Here is a 19,835-nt window from a genome sequence, read left to right as displayed (position 1 = left end):
CCTGTAATCAGATCACATACACAAACGTCTTAGGCGCCATCTGTTAAAGCCAATGGCAACCATGTTGGCGGCAGCCATTCGCCTATCGAAATACAGCCAAGTAATATTCATGGGCCATGATTGCCCAAATAGAAGCCTTCAAACAACAGCCTACACCCCCCTGCCACATGGAAAAAAGTTTAATCGTAAGAGGAAGAACATTTTCATACAATCCCGAAACACACTTGTGGGTTATACCTTATACATTTCTTATATAAACTAGTGGCATGACAATTTGAGTTGTGATTGGTGCCACTACTGGCTATAGGTATAGCATGGCAATGTAAAAATTTTGGGTTTTAAAATTAAAAAAAAAAAAAATCCTTCAGTGTTAACGTGTACGGAAGTACCATTCCAGTTGCTAGTCGTAATTACACCCTGTTACATGTTACATGCTGAGTATATTATTATTATTAAATTACATGTGAACACATGGAGCATATGACCATGCAGCGCCCCCTACCGAGGGTGCTTCGCTGTTAGTTGACTTGTTTAGCGTCAGTATACACTCTCCTTTAAGACTGGTCGTGTCACAGTTATAGTCATATGTTATTGGACACTGTCTTCGAATTGTCAAGGCTGTATGCCTGGTTCATTAGGAAGGCGTTGAAGTTTATGGTATGTAACTCATATGATCCGATCTCATTTTCTGTAATGTTGAGACGTGTTGAATGTGCTGTTCACTTATGTTTTGTACTTTTTTGTAACAGATGTCTGAAGATGGGTGTAATCCCGAAATGTGTAACATGTTCTAATAAAAGAGTCAATTGAACATCTCATGAGTTTATTGCGATTGTACAGCATTGGTTGCCAATTATTAGCAATGCAGTGTGCTTCAGTGTTTCCTTCATCTCTTCCAAACATCAGGCCCATCATATTTCTCAATATCTTACTGGTTTAGTTACCAAAAATTCATCTTCCAACAAAAAAGAAGTAGCTTTCACATTTAACTTTGAATACAGATAATAGTTTTATCTGGTGATGTCAGCTGAAATTTATGCTACACATATCAAATAAAAAATGACAAGAGTTTGGAGAGTTCATTAATGCAGTGCATAGTGCAGTAATTTTAAGTGTCAGGAAGTCTTTTCTGAAAGTACTGGACTATTGGAGAGTAGCCATGTATTGAAGTGAAATAAGAATGATAAATAGTTTAGACAAGAGGAGAATAGACACTTTTGAAATGTGGTGCTACAGAAGAATGCTGAAGATTAGATGGATAGATCACATAATTAATGAAGAGGTACTGAATAAAATTGGGGAACAGGATTTATGCCACAACTTGACTAGAAGAAGGGATCGGTTGGTAGGACATGTTGTGAGGCATCAAGGGATCACCAATTTAGTATTGGAGGGCAGCGTGGAGGGTAAAAATCGTAGAGGGAGACCAAGAGATGAATACACTTAGCAGGTTCAGAAGGTTGCAGTAGGTACTTGGAGATGAAGAAGCCCGCACAGGATAGGGTAGCATGGAGAGCTGCATCAAACCAGTCTCTGGACTGAAGACCACAACAACAACAGTGCATTAATTAAACTTCATAGTTTTTAGTACACAATTATAAACATGAAAATCACAAAATCAGCACTTAAAGTGCACAGGCACATAAGTCAACATGGTGCCTGCTCAGTACAGGGCATGTGACATCATGGAAACATATTTCTGATGGTAAAAATGAGAAGTTTATTTCAATACCTATTCAGTATTTTTTTTTTTATATTCAGAAAGTTGAAGAGGATACTGAGCCATTGTGAAAACTAACTTCAGCACATGACAAGTACAAGTTCAATTCAAACCGGCACGGATTCTTACCTCGCAGAGAGTGTGTGTGTGTGTGTGTGTGTGTGTGTGTGTGTGTGTGCGCGCACGCACCTGTGCTTGCACACAGAAAGAGAGAGCAGAAAAATCTTCATGGGAAGCTGGGACACCCAAAACTACCATGTGGAAGGACTCAACTTGTAAGAATATTGGTGTGTGCATTGTTACTGCCTCCTCTCTCTCTGCTTCTCTGGCATAAACACAATGATGCTGCTGGCATGGCCATGTGACCGGCTCGCCTTGCTGGTTAAAACCATATTGTGAATTATGTTTGTGATGCCAGTGTGGTATGTTGCATAGACCATGGCCAAGGTTAGGTTGGAAGGTGATAGATGTCATGGTGATTTATATGTTTGCACAAATAAAATGCCATGTTTTCTTTTTCCACAGCTATACTTTCATGTTCTGGAAATATGTAGTTTAAGCAATATACTGCAATAAACTTTTAAAAAACGTGTCACTTTCATATGATAGGTTATATAAAAGCATTGGGAAATGTCATACAGTTACTGGAATGGATATCTTTTGAAGAATGGTATCACATCTATAGTCTGCTTAGTCTGCTCACATTTACTTTAGGATTGATAGCTGCAAAGGAAGTAGTGGGGCGAGGTTCATGAGGAAGGCATGGCATGCATTAAGCCAATACCGTGAGACCTGTAGATGTTGCACTACCCACAGTTTCCATATCTTCACCTCCATCACTAAAACACTTCCCACTGCAGTTTCAGGTGGCTTGCTGTCCCTCATAGTAGCCTGAGATTTTATTTGTTTTCATTTCTTATAGTTCAGGGATTAATAGTTTTCTGTTGCTACTATTGTGTGTTGTGTAATAGTGAACAGTGTTAGAAGCAAGTTCATCAAACATTATTCAAAGTTTGTTTCTCAGCTGGACCATTGCCATATATCAGTTGAGTTACTTTGTCAACAATTGTTATTGATAAAAGCCACAACTACTCTGTTGTTATTGACAAAATACCTACCATGGCAAAAGCAGTGAGGAGATGCTTAGCTTCAGCACCTAAAGATCAAAGTAAGTGATAAATTTTAAAAAGTGGAGCTTATGAATCTAATATCTCTTCGTAAACCAGTAGAACTGGTAAGGAAGAAGCTGTCAGGAAGGTCACCTCTGAAGACTGGAAGAAAGCCACCGTAGTGCATCATGGGGATAATAACGCTATTTTTAAAAAAATTCGATATAGGAAATGATGTGCACTGCAAACATGTATGACTGCAATGAGAGTGATGTTGATAGAGCTTTTTCACTCTCCGCATGATAAGATATGCAGGTGGATTCAGCACAATGTTTGTTATGCAGTTTAAACACTGCACAGCAAAATTCTGATTTGATAAGTTTTGACTATTAATAAGAAGCAGTTATCTGCGACAGAGTCCAAATGAGGTGGATTCAGCACAATGTTTGTTATGCAGTTTAAACACTGCACAGCAAAATTCTGATTTGATAAGTTTTGACTATTAATAAGAAGCAGTTATCTGCGACAGAGTCCAAATGAAGTTTATCTCAGGAACTCAGTCTTAATCACACAAAAAGAAATCGCTCTCACTTTTTCCATTAAAATTTTTGCTTTACTGAGGTCGAGGTATTTTGCTATCACAGTTATTATTTCTTCCAAGCCGAGAAGATAAGTTCTCTCGCTTCAATTAATAGACATAACTTTTCTGTTTTATTACAAATAAGTAGAAAGTTCGGCTAGAAAATGTAATAACAATTTAATTATAAACTGAGCACACAGTTTCTCTCAGGGAAATGAAACGGGTCAACAAAGAGGCTCTGTCATACAAGTGCAGCATTATGCATCACACTTAATTCAAATTGTATCTCAATTCAGTAACAAAAATTTTCCTGCATGTCAGAAATCTGATAACAGTTTCAAAAAATGTACTTTCATACACCTTCTGTATACCAGTCTCGTAATTCTTTCCACTGATAAAACTAAAATGGAAACATAATGTAGTTCTGATGCCAGTTCCATCTCTGTACAGTGAATAGTTTACAAGTTTGAGCAAGTTGAATGAAATGTAAGCTTATATGTGTGTTCTAAGTGGAAAGGTACAACTCAGTTCTGTACCTCAACATGTTTCTGCCTAAGTGTCAATCCTAAAGAAATTTCAAATAGACTTACAGAGCCGTAGTTCTCCAGGTGGGAAATAAATTGTTATTTTGAGATTATACACATTTCTCAGCACTGAAAAAAAAAATGCTGTATTCAGTATCTATCAGTTACCAATATAGGTAAACTGGCACCCTCAGAGTTACAAGATTTCTACATGAGAATCAGGAGAAACACAAAATTTTTATGACTTTTTGCAAAAACTGATGATTTCATGTGATGTCAATAAAAAGTGCTGACTTTGCTTTTTTATTTGTTTATAGCTAATGCATATGATGTAAAACAGTATTGTTTGAAATTACGGAATTATCAGATAAAATGTAGAAAATTTTGGTGTATAATGACACACCCTTAGTTCTGGAAAAAGTTGTTTTTTGTTAAGGCTGAGTCATTCTGATAAGACTCTCTGAACACTGTCCCACATTCTTTATACCAACTGTAATTGCAGGAGGTGTGAAACAATTATATAAAATAATTCAGGGAACAAAATTTATTATCTGTGTTTCTTGTGTGCTGTGTGCATTTCAGTCAGTAACTCATCATATTATTTCATCTCCAGTGTGTAAAAAGCATGAAGATCAGAACATGAAGACACTTGTACAAACTGCATACCAGCAAAAGGAAGAAACCCTTGAGGAACAGACATCTAGAATAATTAATGGCACATTTCCTAATCTTGAGGGACCCATTGATGAATTGACCAAAGTTGTTCGCAGCCTTGACAGCACATTGGAATATATTAAGGTAAGGAATAGTTGATTTCCTTCAGGGAACAAATCTGGAAAAGGAAATGGAAGCAATAGCATTAACTTCTCTTCTATCTTGTTGAAGCACAATGTTTCCTAGTTTAATTGGGTGTTTCTTCTCTAGCTTGAACGAACATTTCCATCCTCTTGTGTTTTCCCTGTAGGTGTGCAACTTTGTGTTTTCCTGATTTTCAAACAAAACATCAATTACTGGAATATGTAATAGGAAATTATTTAATATTACTTTCTGCCTCATACGGGATTTGTGCAGCCAGACTGACATTTTTTATATTTTGAATTTATGGGCAGTGTCTTTACTAGATTATAAGCGAAGAGAAGCTGCAGTCAAACCCATTTCAGAAATATTTTTTTTCCCATAATTGCTTGATTCAACTTCACAAAAAAATTCCAGAAGACAACTGCACTTCCTGAAATGTGCTGCACTGCACTATTCCCGAAATATGAAAACACTGTGTAGTTGGGAATCCTCAAACTATCTTAACATTCATTCAAGCAATATTTGCAATTGTGTATCTTTTCTTTATTGAAAATGTCTTGTGACTAGGGTCTCCCATTGGGTAGACTGTTCGCCGGGTGCAAGTCTTTCAATGTGACGCCACTTCGGCGACTTGCGCGTCGATGGGGATGAGATGATGATGATGATTAGGACAATGCAACACCCAGTCTTTGAGCAGAGAAAATCTCCGACCCAGCCGGGAATCGTACCTGAGCCCTTAGGATTGACATTCTGTCACACTGACCACTCAGCTACCGGGGACGGACTCTTTTCTTTATTGATGTAGTTTGACTGTAGGGTGTCCTTTTATATTTTTCACAGTGGGCCAACATCATGTCAATTCAACTGTCCCAAGCTATGTCCTGTTGTGCATATATTAATATTTCAGTATTCTCAAACTATAAAGGAAACAAATAAATACAGATATAGACCCATGTCTTGTAATAGAATTTTGATGTTCGAACCAATCTTTGGGTTGAAAACAGCTTTACTTATACTGTACACAGGGCTGAAATAGAGCTCCTGGTTATTAATTACTTACAAGAAATGACTAGAACTGGGACACAAGTACTATTGAGAAGGAGCTAACAGTTGGTTGTGCATTCTTTGGCAATAGCACTACATCCATTCCAGTAATATCTTTTCAATTTTCTTGCTGTGTTTTTCTTCCACTGAGGAATTTCCAATACTAAAATTTAGAAGGTGTTGGTCATTTTCTACATGAGTCATTGTTTTTATGCTACATTTCTTTCAGTTTTGTAATGAGCTTTCCAACACACTATTACCTTCAACCAAAATAGGTTCCAAAAACTTCAGCCAAGCGAAACCCAATTTGCGTCTTTCTCACATGATACCACCTAAATAAAACTGTAAAAATATTCCATTGGATCTTAATAAGATTTCAAATTGGTGAAAAGACTGGTAACTTGCTTTAAATGTTCAGAAATGCAAAATTGTGAAAATCATAAAATGAGAAAACATAGTACCCTATGACTAAAATATCAGCAAGTCCCAACTGGAATCATTGGAATCACTCATACGAGCACCTGGGTGTAACAACTTCACAGTGCTTTGCAGAGTATGGATGTAGATGTAAATTCAGATGACTGCTCAGATATTTTGACTGCTCGTAGGTGATATTTTCTAGAGAATCCATAAAACTAGAGAAAGTATTGTGTCGGTGCAGATATAAGAGCTGTGAAACTGATTTTGCTGTATTGAAATTCCACAAAAGAGATACTGGTTGAGAGACTGTTAATGTACACTGCTTTAATGTAAGTTTATATAGTGTTAATCAAGTATGTTGTGTGAACTAATGGAAGGAAAATGGGGGCAGGGGATGTTGTAGTAGGTTTAAGTGCAGCACATTCTTCTCGAGAAATAAGGTTTTCAAAGAAATAATATCTACTGAAGTGCTGCATCTGAATTTTTGAATGGCTTACTACTAATAATATCATTTTCATTTTTCCATAAACATATTTCAGAATAATACAAACAAAATAATCTTATCCATTTCACATTTTCAACTGCCTGTAAAACTGCATATTATTATACTTGCAGGAAATTAAAGAAACAGACGACGACAACATTCCATTGAAGCAAGACAAGAATAATCGCAATTTACAGAAGCCTGAAGTTCCACCGAAGGTAATTTGCAGTATGGGATCTAGATACAATAGTCAATTAAATCCTCTTAGACCCACTACATTTTCTCTTTTTTGCTCTATTGATGCAGTTCACCAATAATTATAATTGTGGAGTTTAACCCTATGGATAATGTATTCAGATAAATAAATGCTACATGAATTAGCATCGTGCCAGTAAACACAGCTGATACAGTAGATTAGGATGAAATAACAACTATAAGGAAAGTATACATTGCTACTTCCCACATAGAGGAGGCACTGAGTCACACAAAGGAACAACAAAAAAGAAAAACAGTTCTAGACATTTATTTGAAATTGCAGAATCACTCTGACATTTGCAGTGTTAGGTATGATGATATTATCTATTGGTGATACCTGAAAATTTGTGCCGAACCAGGACTCAAACCCGGATATCTGCTTGGTGAGAGTGGTCGCCTTAACAACTCCATTGCTTGTGACATTACTTGAGTTCAAGGATTCAGGTAGCCAACACCTGAGAAATCCAGGTTCGAGTCCTGGTCCAGCACAATTTTTCGTGTATCACCAGCAGGTAATATCTTTATACCTAACACAGATCATGTCAAAAAGATTCGGCAATTGTGAATAAATTTCATAAATTTAGTACAGCTGCAAGACCGACACCAATGTCTGCTTCTTCACACACTGTTAAAAATACTAGAAATATTAAAGCTTTTGAACAAAGTCCTTCCTCAGAAGTACGACTATCACTCATTTACACTACAGCTCACATGCTCATGGCTACTGTCTCTGGGCACTATGGCTTAGCATCATGAGATAGTAGCCATGTGCCTGTGAGTTATTGTTGTGTGAATGAGTAACAGTTCTACTTCTGAGGAAAGAATTTGCCCAAAAGCTTTTTCTTTTGCATTGTGCCTTTCTGTGACTCAATGCTGCCTCTGCGTGGTGAGTAGCAGTCTATCCTTTACATATTGCCGACGGTAGTTTCTTTTTTATGAATAAAATCATAAGGAAGCATATAGAGTATCATGTTAAACAATGGAAAGTCCAGGATGGAGTAACAACAATATTATGAAGAGGATACATCACACTTTCACACTGGCACAACTCACACACACACACACACATGACCACAGAGTCTGGCTGCTGTGGTGCAACTGACTCATAACTGTGCCTGATGGGAACAGAAATCCAGTGCGGGTGGTGGGAGTAAGGTGGAGGTATTGGGCGGGGAAGGCAGGAGGATATCAGAGTGGGGTGTGAGACAGTGTAGTGCTGATTACAGGAGCATACAGGGGTGTGGTGGGAGGGGACAGGGTATGGCTGCTATGTGCAGTCGTGAGGCTTGGGAAAGGAGGGGGGGGGGCATTTAGTGGGAAAGGAGAGAAAGAGAAGTACAGAAGCGGAAAACAACTAGTGGGTGTTTGACAGAACTAAATGCTGTGTTGTGCCAGAATGGGAACACAGAAGGGCATAAGTAAGTGGAGGACAGGGACCAATGAAGGTCGAGGCCAATGGTATTTATGGGAACGTCGGATATATTACAGGGAGGGTTCCCTCCTGTGCAATTCAGAAAAGCTGAAGTCGATAGATTGCACAAGGTGTGAAGCAGTCACTGGTGTGAAGCACATTGTGTTGGGCAGCACGTTCTGCAACTAGGTAGTCCATCTGTCTCTTGACCATAGTTTGTCAATGGAAACTCTCCCTGTAATATGTTCCATGTCATAGTAACCCCCTGCCTCACCCTTTGCCAGTCCCTGTCCCCACTTACCTATCCCCTTCGTTGCTCCCACTCCAGTACAACACCGCCTTTTATTCTGTCAACTCACCCATTAATTCTTCTCTACTTCTCTCCTATTACGTTACATCCCCCACCTCCCCGCAAACCTTTCAACTGTATCTAGCAACCCTACCCTTACCCTGTCCCTGTCCCCCCCCCCCTCCCCCACCACACCTGGCGTGCTTCTTCCCTTTCACTCATACCTACACTCTTGCTCATTAATTTCCATACACCGTGGTATTTCAGAGTTACAACACAAATCAAATGTTATTTCTCACAAAATATAATTATATTAACTTCCACATATATAATACAATCACAATCATTATATTTTACTTTCATCGAAGTATCTTCCTTTGGATTTAATGACTGCCTCACAAACTCGAGGCATGCGGTCAGTCAGGTTTTGTAGGTATCGTGAATCTATATGATTCTACACATCCTTAACAATATTCCAGAGATTTTCCTTGCTGGATATATTAACTTCCCTAATATGTCTGTCCACTTCATCCCAGACTATTTCAATGGGATTACAATTGGGGTTTTGGGACGGTCATACCATGTCATTAAGTGCTTTGTGTTTTTCCTTTGATGCAATGTAGTTTGTACAGTATGCCGACCAATGTTTTGGGTCATTATACTGTTGTAAGGAGAACCCTTTCCCTATTAAGTGCAATCCACTTTGCATTGCTGGTACTTCTTCTGATCCATACATCCTATTATTTTCACAATGTCACCAAATCCATCTCCGGCAAAACATCCCCAAACCATAATAGAACCTCCACCATGTTTAACTGGAGGTAGAACACACTGCTGGGCTACCCTTTCCCCTACAAATTGGCGAACAAATATTCTCCTTCTGGTTCCAACATCTCGAACTTCAATTCATTGGTGAATAGCACCTTCATCCACTCTTCCAATGTCCAATTACCATGTTTTCTAGCCCTTTCAAGTCTCTTCTGCTTATTTATGGGCCTTAGAAGGGGGTCCCCCCCATGAACCATGGACCTTGCCGTTGGTGGGGAGGCTTGCATGCCTCAGCGATACAGATGGCCGTACCGTAGGTGCAACCACAACGGAGGGGTATCTGTTGAGAGGCCAGACAAACATGTGGGTCCTGAAGAGGGGCAGCAGCCTTTTCAGTAGTTGCAGCAGGGGCAACAGTCTGGATGATTGTCTAATCTGGCCTTGTAACACTAACCAAAACGGCCTTGCTGTGCTGGTACTGCGAACGCCTGAAAGCAAGGGGAAACTACATCCGTAATTTTTCCCAAGGGCATGTAGCTTCACTGTATGGTTAAATGATGATGGCGTCCACTTTGGTAAAATATTCTGAAGCTAAAATTGTCCCCCATTTGGATCTCCGGGCGGGGACTACACAAGAAGATGTCATTATCAGGAGAAAGAAAACTGTGGCATTCTACAGATCAGAGCATGGAATGTCAGATCCCTTAATTGGGCAGGTAGGTTAGAAAATTTAAAAAGGGAAATGGATAGGTTAAAGTTAGATATAGTGGGAATTAGCGAAGTTCGGTGGCAGGAGGAACAAGACTTTTGGTAGGTGAATACAGGATTATAAATACAAAATCAGTTAGGGGTAATGCAGGAGTAGGTTCAATAATGAATAAAAAAATAGGAGTGTGGGTAAGCTACTACAAACAGCATAGTGAACGCATTATTGTGGCCAAGATAGATACGAAGCCGACACCTACTACAGTAGTACAAGTTTATGTGCCAACTAGCTCTGCAGATGACGAAGAAATTGAAGAAATGTATGATGAAATAAAAGAAATTATTCACATGGTGAAGGGAGACGAAATTTTAATAGTCATGGGTGACTGGAATTCGAGTGTAGGAAAAGGAAGAGAAGGAAACGTAATAGGTGAATATGGATTGGGGCTAAGAAATGAAAGAGGAAGCCACCTGGTAGAATTTTGTACAGAGCATAACTTAATCATAGCTAACACATGGTTCAAGAATCATGAAAGAAGGTTGTATGCATGGAAGAAGCCTGGACATACTAGAAGGTATGAGATAGATTATATAATGGTAAGACAGAGATTTAGGAACCAGGTTTTAAATTGTAAGACATTTCCAGGGGCGTATGTGGCATCTGACCACAATAAATTGGTTATGAACTGTAGATAAAAACTGAAGAAACTGAAAAAATGTGGGAATTTAAGGAGATGGGACCTTCATAAACTGACTAAACCAGAGGTTGTACAGAGTTTCAAAGAGAGCATAAGGGAACAACTGACAGGAATGGGGGAAAGAAATACAGTAGAAGAAGGATGGGTAGCTTTGAGGGATGAAGTAGTGAAGGCAGCAGAGGATCAAGTAGGTAAAAAGATGAGGGCTAGTAGAAATCCTTGGGTAACAGAAGAAATATTGAATTTATCTGATGAAAGGAGAAAATATAAAAATGCAGTAAATGAAGCAGGCAAAAAGGAATACAAACATCTCAAAAATGAGATCGACAGGAAGTGCAAAATGGCTAAGCAGGGATAGCTAGAGGACAAATGTAAGTATGTAGAGGCTTATCTCACTAGGGGTAAGATAGATACTGCCTACAGGAAAATTAAAGAGACCTTTGGAGAAAAGAGAACCACTTCTATGAATATCAAGAGCTCAGATGGAAACCCAGTTCTAAGCAAAGAAGGGAAAGCAGAAAGATGGAAGGAGTATATAGAGGGTCTATACAAGGGCGATGTACTTGAGAACTATGTTATGGAAATGGAAGAGGATGTAGATGAAGATGAAATGGGAGATATGATACTGCGTGAAGAGTTTGACAGAGCACTGAAAGACGTAAGTCGAAACAAGGCCCCGGGAGTAGACAACATCCCATTAGAACTACTGACAGCCTTGGGAGAGCCAGTCCTGACAAAACTCTACCATCTGGTGAGTAAGATGTATGAGACAGGCAAAATACCCTCAGACTTCAAGAAGAGTATAATAATTCCAATCCCAAAGAAAGCAGGTGTTGACAGATGTGAAAATTACCGAATTATCAGTTTATTAAGTAACGTCTGCAAAATACTAACGTGAATTCTTTACAGACGAATGGAAAAAAATGGTAGAAGCCGCCCTCGGGGAAGATCAGTTTGGATTCTGTAGAAATGTTGGAACACGTGAGGCAATAGTGACCCTATGACTTATCTTAGAAGATAGATTAAGGAAAGGCAAACCTACGTTTCTAGCATTTGTAGACTTAGAAAAAGCTTTTGACAATGTTGACTGGAGTACTCTCTTTCAAATTCTGAAGGTGGCAGGGGTAATGTATAGGGAGCGAAAGGCTATTTACAATTTGTACAGAAATGAGGTGGCAGTTATAAGAGTGCATGAAGGGGAAGCAGTGGTTGGGAAGGGAGTGAGACAGAGTTGTAGCCTCTCCCCGATGTTATTCAATCTGTATATTGAGCAAACAGTAAAGGAAACAAAAGAAAAATTTGGAGTAGGTATTAAAATCCATTGAGAAGAAATAAAAACTTTGAGGTTCGCCGATGACATTGTTATTCTGTCAGAGACAGCAAAGGACTTGGAAGAGCAGTTAAATGGAATGGACAGTGTCTTGAAAGGAGGATATAAGATGAACATCAACAAAAGCAAAACAAGAATAATGGAATGTAGTTGAATTAAGTCGGGTGATGCTGAGGGAATTAGATTAGGAAATGAGACACTTAAAGTAGTAAAAGAGTTTTGCTATTTGGGGAGCAAAATAACTGATGAGGGTCGAAGTAGAGAAGATATAAAATGTAGACTGGCAATGGCAAGGAAAGCATTTCTGAAGAAGAGAAATTTGTTAACATCGAGTATAGATTTAAGTGTCAGGAAGTCTTTTCTGAAAGTATTTGTATGGAGTGTAGCCATGTATGGAAGTGAAACATGGACGATAATTAGTTTGGACAAGAAGAGAATAGAAGCTTTCGAAATGTGGTGCAACAGAAGAATGCTGAATATTAGATGGGTAGATTATATAACTAATGAGGAGGTGTTGAATAGAATTGGAGAGGAGTTTGTGGCACAAATTGACTAGAAGAAGGGATCAGTTGGTAGGACATGTTCTGAGGCATCAAGGGATCACCAATTTAGTATTGGAGGGCAGCGTGGAGGGTAAAAATCGTAGAGGGAGATCAAGATGGTTGGTTTCTGGGCTTAAAGGGACCAAACTGCTACGGTCATCGGTCCCAGAGACCAAGAGATGAATACACTAAGCAGATTCAGAAGGATGTAGGTTGCAGTAGGTACTGGGAGATGAAGACGCTTGCACAGGATAGAGTAGCATGGAGAGCTGCATCAAACCAGTCTCAGGACTGAAGACCACAACAACAAAAGAAGGGGGGTTCTTGCTGTGACACATCCTTTCAAGCTGGCTTCAGTCAGTCCCCTTTTAACTGTTGCAACAGATATTGTTGTCGTGTTCATTTCTACTAATTCTGTATGAATTTAGGACACTGTTTTGAATCTCTCTCTCTTACTGGTAATTCTGATGTATTTATAACCACTTTTAGTTGTTTTATAAGGTTTTCCTGGTTGTGGTATATCCCTATTGCTACCTGTTATCTTCTGGCGGTGAAGGGTGTATTGCACACCCCCTATAGACACACTACCCTGTTTCACAATTTGGCGAATAGATAAACCTGCTTCACTAAGTGCTACATTTGCAGCACGCGTTTCTATGGATATATCCACTTCTGGAGCCATACTAGCAATGTACACACTTCAATGTCACAAAGGAACTGACATGCAGGAACCACACATTAAGTATCGTAGCAAAGCTTGCCCTTCACTGTGGAGATCACAGGTGCACCAAATGCAGCATCTGTCAGCAAATAGGTAAACAATCAGAGAGGTACATAACGTTTATGTACATAACATTGTTTGCTGGATACTATTGTATCTCAACGACCACAAACAAAAATCATGACATGTGTACAACTGTTGTACTATTCCTTTGCTCCCTCAACCATACCCATGGAGTTAGACCTTATCTACAAAGAACTAGATGTCATTTATTGAGTGTATTGTAATTAATGAGTGGTAGTGTATATTGAAATTAATTTGAACATAGCTGTTACGATAAGTCCTCAGTATAGTTTAAAGTTGTGTGTGTGTGTGTGTGTGTGTGTGTGTGTGTGTGTGTGTGTGTGTGTCAGGTATACCTGTCAACTATCGTGCCAAAAGCTAACTGTATTTATCGTGTAGTATTATTCACAGCCTTGCATAATTGATCAAATTGTTGTGTTGTCAATAAATTGCAGCTCTTGGATTTGGGCAATAGCCATACCTTCAAAACTTGTTATAGGAAAGCCATTATACAGAAGGTATTAAGTGATGGATGCTCGAAAAGATCCATCCTCCTTTAAAGGAACAATTTTAGATGCATTGCACCTTATTGCCAATGTGTGGACAATGGTCCACTGACTCTGACTGCTTTTGAAAAGCGGATTCACTGAAGCAGAAAAAGTGAATTGATCTGACATAACAGATCAGAGTAATAATGATGACACCACATCTCTTTTTTCTTCTGGTAAAATCTGCAGTTGGATCATTCAGTGCAAGATTTCCTACAAGTTGATGGCAATGTTGTCACTGTTGAAGCTATATATGTTGAACATATGGTTGACATTCATATACAGGGAAATGGCGACAGTGCAGGAAGTGATACTGATAGTGGTGATGACAGTTGGCTTCCTGCAACAGTGAAGGTAATAAAAAATATATTTCTTGTGTTGGTGTCAATGTTTTCCATTGTGTTTACAACCTGGAAATACATACCGAAATAAATGGTGTGTTGTGGCAACAGACTGCTCCATAGCACAGCCCAAAGAGTAGGTTAGATAGAAAGTTGGTGAAGCCCCAATGAATGTAAATGTGAAATACAGGCTGAGAAGACAGACTGCAAGGTAGCATGCACCGACCTCTACATTTGTACATCATATTTAATCCCTTAATGCCTGAATAAATTTCTAGATGAAAGATAAAAATAAAAAAAAGTGACACTTTAGAGGTACCCATAACACTCAGGAGAATGCACCACTTGTCAGAAACATTGGTAGCTTCAGGCAGAACCAGCAACTAGCAGTACTGGTACTCGAAAACAGTTAATCTTCTGATTATTAGCACAGAATTGGTATGATGCAAATTTGCAACACTCTTAAGAGGTTAAAGCATTTTGTAAAATTTCACACACTTTTTGTTATAAAATATAAAAGGCTGTATACATTCAGGGTACCGTGTTTGGTACACAAGTATAAATATGAAAACTGCAAAATACAGCACCTTAGCTTCATAAACATTTAAATGGTCACGGCAGTCAGTTTGCTGTTACCTGCCTCTCACTAAAATGTGTCATCTTTAGTGCAATTTGCTGCACTAAAGCATCAAGGAAATGTCACGTCAGTGACTAAACATAGTACCAAATGCAGAAAACCTGATAAGTATTTTCATTCATATTATTTATTCATTTACATAGTTTACTCCCACATTGGAGAACTAAAATCAAACATAATACGACAGAGTCTACAATGATTAAGTTTAGGTCTTAGCAGTTAGCAGTTCCTTTGTTTCCCAAAATTTCTTCATTCACTGTGATCTGGCTGCTCGTTCTTCTGCAGATATGACATACTACTTCTGTTCTGATGGTTTGAATGTCAGCTGTGTATATTTGTTCTTCAGAAGCAGTTTCTCTTCACTGTGTTGAATTTGGTGTGTGGTGATGTTCAATTCATCCAGATCACGTGGTACTTCTTTAAACCAGATGTTTTTGGTTTTACTGTTCCAGAAGTATTCAGAAAGTTGCTTCAGGATTCTAGTATTTGGTAGGCGAGATATGTGGCCAAAAAATGCAATCCTCCTTTTCCGCATTATATCAATAATGGATTCACTTTCTTATACATTACTGAATTGGGCAAAAGTCTCCACTGCTGATTAACTTGATGTTTTTTACTGATAATTGTTCAGAGTATTCTTCTATCAACTTTCTGCAATTTGTCAATTGTTGCTTCCAGTTTAATGACAGAGGAGTAATGTCGAAATTTAGCATTTAGTGAGAGAGATCGTTTTTTGTAGGTTGGCTGTGTGGTTCTCTGCGCTCACTGTAGTTTTAATGTTCTACTATCTATTGATGCTCTTTCATTAGCATCCAGGTAATAATCTCACCAAGATATTTAAACTTTTTTACTGCTTTAATTTTTTGATCATTATGGAGTATGATATGGGATGTGTCAACTGGGAAGCTGAGCATAATTTCTGTTTTCTCAAATGAAATTTGCAATCCAACCTTTCCCGCTAATCATTCTAGTTGTTCTATCTGAACCTTTGCTTCATCAATATAGTTTGCTAACAGCACCAAATCATCTGCAAATCCAAGGCAGTTAAGTCGAATCTCTCTTCCAATCTTAACAGGTGGTGGGCATATCTTGTTCCATTCGCGCATGATTTTTTCCAGCACACAATTGAACAATAACAGAGACAATCCATTGCCTTGTCGAAGACCAGTATGAATCTCAAAACATTCAGAGAATTCATTTCTGAACATTACTCTAGCTTTGGTATTTCGAAGGGTGACTGCAACGAGGTGGACAAGTTTCTGATGTAAACCAGATTCTTCAAGAATTGACAGTAGATATTCACGATGGATACTATCATAGGCTTTTTTAAAATCGACAAAGGTGATCACTAGCTTCTTGTTCCTGACCCTTTGATGTTTCATTACCCATTTGAGACTAATAATTTGATCAGGACAGCTTCATCCTGGACAAAAACCTCCTTGATATTCACCTAGTTCACCATCAAGCTGTTCACGAATTCTAAAATACAGAACCTTGGAAAAAATTTTATAAGTAATATCCAGCAGGGATATACCCCTATAATTATTTGGATCTTATCTATCTCCTTTTTTGTGTAGTGGATGGATTATTGCAACATTCCATTCCTCTGGTAACTTCCGAGTATTCCAAATGTCAGTAAGATGTTTGTGTAAGTTCAGAATAGTTTGTATATTTGCATATTTCCAAAAATTTTGAAGTGAGATAATCGCTGTGTTACATCATCACGATGAGGTGGTATAACTCTTTCTAAATGTGTTTTGTTTCTTGGATAAGGGTCAAATTCCAAATGACATTCAGGTTCCGCACTACTTAGTAACTGTTTGAAATATTTAGCCAATATCGTTGAATTGTCATAAAAGTTACATGCTACCTTTCTGTTTGTATCCTTCATTCATACTATGTTCACATATCACGCATAAACTATGAAGATGCAAGAGGGGTTGCTGCTGTATAACTTTTATAACTTAAAAAGCAATTTCCCACCTTTTACATTTTCCCACATTTTACACTATTTTTTTACATTCTCTTGAAAAGTGTAAAAGCTGGGTTTCACTTATATCTTCATTAACCCAAGTAACAATACAAATACAAGAAAATAACCCACACATTCACAGAGATATGAAGGATCGAAACAGAAGCACTCAGATTAGAAAGGTTGTAAGACTGTTCAGTTTGCACAAACAAAAAGAACAATGACAGAAATAAAAGATTGGTTCAGTAGTGGAATTAAAATTTAGTGTGAAAGTATATCAATGATAAGATTTGCTGATGACATTGCTATACTCAATGAACAGTATAATTACTACAAAATACGGAGTGAGTATAATGCCTACAAAATACGGAGTGAGAGTAAATACAAGAAATGTGAAAGTGATGAGAAGTTGCAGAAATGCGATTAGAAATAAACTTAACATTAAAATTGGGGTCCACAAAGTAGATGAAATGGAGGGATTCTGCTACTTTTGATGTAAAATAATGCATGCCGGACAAAGAGAGGAGGATATAAGAAGCAGACTTGTCTAGTCAATTAGGACAGTCCTTACTAAAAGGTAGTCTACTTTTATCAAAAATAGTCCTCAATTTGAGGAGGAAACATACTTATGAGGCAGAGAATTGCATGGAAATGACTGGGAGGAAACTGGAAAAGAAGACAACTGAAACATTTGAGTTGTGATGTTACAGAAGAGAGGACCGATAAGATAAAAAATGAGGTGGTTCTCCACAGAATCAGTGAAGAACAGACTACCGGTATGCGCAAAATACTGTCTAGAAGAAGGAACAAGATAATAGGACTTTTTTTTTATGTCAGAGAATAACTTTTAAAGTGTTAGAGGGAGCCACAGAGGGCAAAAAGAAAGAAGAGAGATTGGAATACAGCAGTCAAAAACCTAGGATTTTTGGTATTAGTGTTACTCTGAATGAAGAGTTTGATCCAGGAGAGGGAACTGTGGTGGGCTGCATCAAACCAGTCAGAAGACTGACGACAAGAAGAATGAACTAAGGGAAACTGTGAAACTTTTACTAACAAATAACTCAAGGAGCATCAATTTTAAACATTAGAGAAATAATCTGCAAAAAGCTTCACTGGTCTGGCAACTCATAGTAACAAACATTTTGAACTTACGTATCTTTACATAGCAGGTAAGCATTCCATGAAACAACAGAAGAGCAGACAAATGGAGTTGCTTGGAGTAATTGTATCTTCTCCCCTCAATTTATAGTGCTTCAGCCAGTACAAAATCCATTATACTAAGGATGAAATCACTATTTTACTAGCAAATTTAGTGCTTTTACCTTAGGATAGAATGTCAGCCACATATTGAGCATTCAGAGAAAAATATCAGATGAAAGACAGAGTGTATGACATACTGAGATATGACAAATAAATGTCACTATATTGGACCACAGGCAATAATGAAAAACAATTAAATAACTGAAATAAAGTGGCTTATCACAAAAAGTCAAGTTACACAGCAAATAGTCAGTAATAAATGTGAAACATATGACACACTTTCATAGAAATTTAGTAATACTGTTATATTCCATTCTGGATTTTCCATTGTTTGACTTTCATAGAAATGTAATAAATGGAATGCACTTTTTTCTTTAATTTTTCTCCATCATATTCTCGGCTATGAAGCAAGTACAAGTTAATCAAAGGCTAAAGAAAACATGATTAGTTCAGTGTTAAATTCACAGCTTTCAAATTTCCATATAAGGCGGTCCATTATGTAAAGTAAAAGTGAGTGCACAATCAGACCCAGAGGACAACATGATGTTGACCAGCCACCATGTCATGCCATATGGCATCACTTGGATGTGGAACAGAGGTGCATGGTGTTAGAAGACCATTACCCTAGCAACTGTCAACTGTACACACCTTGGAGCCTTACTTCCCATTGAAGTAGCTCCTCGACTGGTACCAGGGGCCTGACTGCACCCTATTCTCGTCCTTTCACAAATGAGAAATCTCTGGCAGTATCAAAAATTGAACCCAAGTCACCCTCACGGCAGTCAGCTATGGAGATGGACAGCGCCTTATGTAGTGTAGAAAATATTTTGTTGTTATTAATACACCTTTTTCTATTTTGTTACACAGAAATTCCTATTGGGGAACAATCTGATGTCTACAGCAAAACGAGGCATTGTGTACTGGAATGACATATCTTGTGCAAAGGTAAGCATTTTTGAAAACGCATATTAGAAATAATTTGCTAAACACATAAATAAGTGACCCATAAACAATGAAAAATTGAGCTGTCATACAGTATTTTTTCAAAAAAAATTTGTTTTCTGAACATGGTAACATATGAACATTATCGCTGATGTCTAAAAGTTGAAAACAGCTGCATAGAACTTTTTTTTTAATTTTATTAATCCAGTCCAGTATAAGATCACATGCCCATCTTCAGTAACACACTGTAAGTACCATTTCTGCATAAATATTCTCTAAAACAATACTACATAATTAAATCATAGCATACATAATTACATATATGGCAGTATATGTCTCATGGTATTAAGAACAAACAGGGCTAACTACACAAATGTCAGCAGAATAATTCATTCGACATATCAATACTGACAGTATGCTGTGAAGATAGCCATATGGGCTGATTCACTCCAACGAAATAAAATTTTAAAAACAAATCCTATGCCAGCAATATCAATTATTAGTCATCAAAAGTGAACTTCTTGAGACATAATAAATACTTTCTTGTCTTAGACCATGTATGAAAACATTCTCATAGTAACAAAACATCTAACCGATAGATTTGTCTTGTTTGACATTTTTATTATGCATTATTTGTCACTCATAAATGAAAATAAGAATCTCCCTCAGAATAC

At 37.9% G+C, this 19,835-nt stretch overlaps 1 protein-coding gene across 1 annotated transcript in view; it reads left to right on the top strand.

Moving 5' to 3' along the window:
• Nucleotides 1–19,835, top strand: part of LOC126260871 (centlein-like) — a 571,430-nt gene that overhangs the window by 545,436 nt on the left and 6,159 nt on the right. The window contains exons 14-16 of the mRNA XM_049958305.1: nt 4,547–4,731; nt 6,811–6,897; nt 19,087–19,164. Coding sequence (XP_049814262.1) covers nt 4,547–4,731; nt 6,811–6,897; nt 19,087–19,164 — 350 coding nt within the window. The remainder of the gene's footprint in view (nt 1–4,546; nt 4,732–6,810; nt 6,898–19,086; nt 19,165–19,835) is intronic.

This window comes from Schistocerca nitens, chromosome 5 (assembly GCF_023898315.1).
Source record: "Schistocerca nitens isolate TAMUIC-IGC-003100 chromosome 5, iqSchNite1.1, whole genome shotgun sequence".
Taxonomy (NCBI): Eukaryota; Metazoa; Arthropoda; class Insecta; order Orthoptera; family Acrididae; genus Schistocerca; species Schistocerca nitens.
The sequence above is the reverse complement of the archived record's forward strand: the minus strand, read 5'-3'. Positions and strand labels throughout refer to the sequence as shown.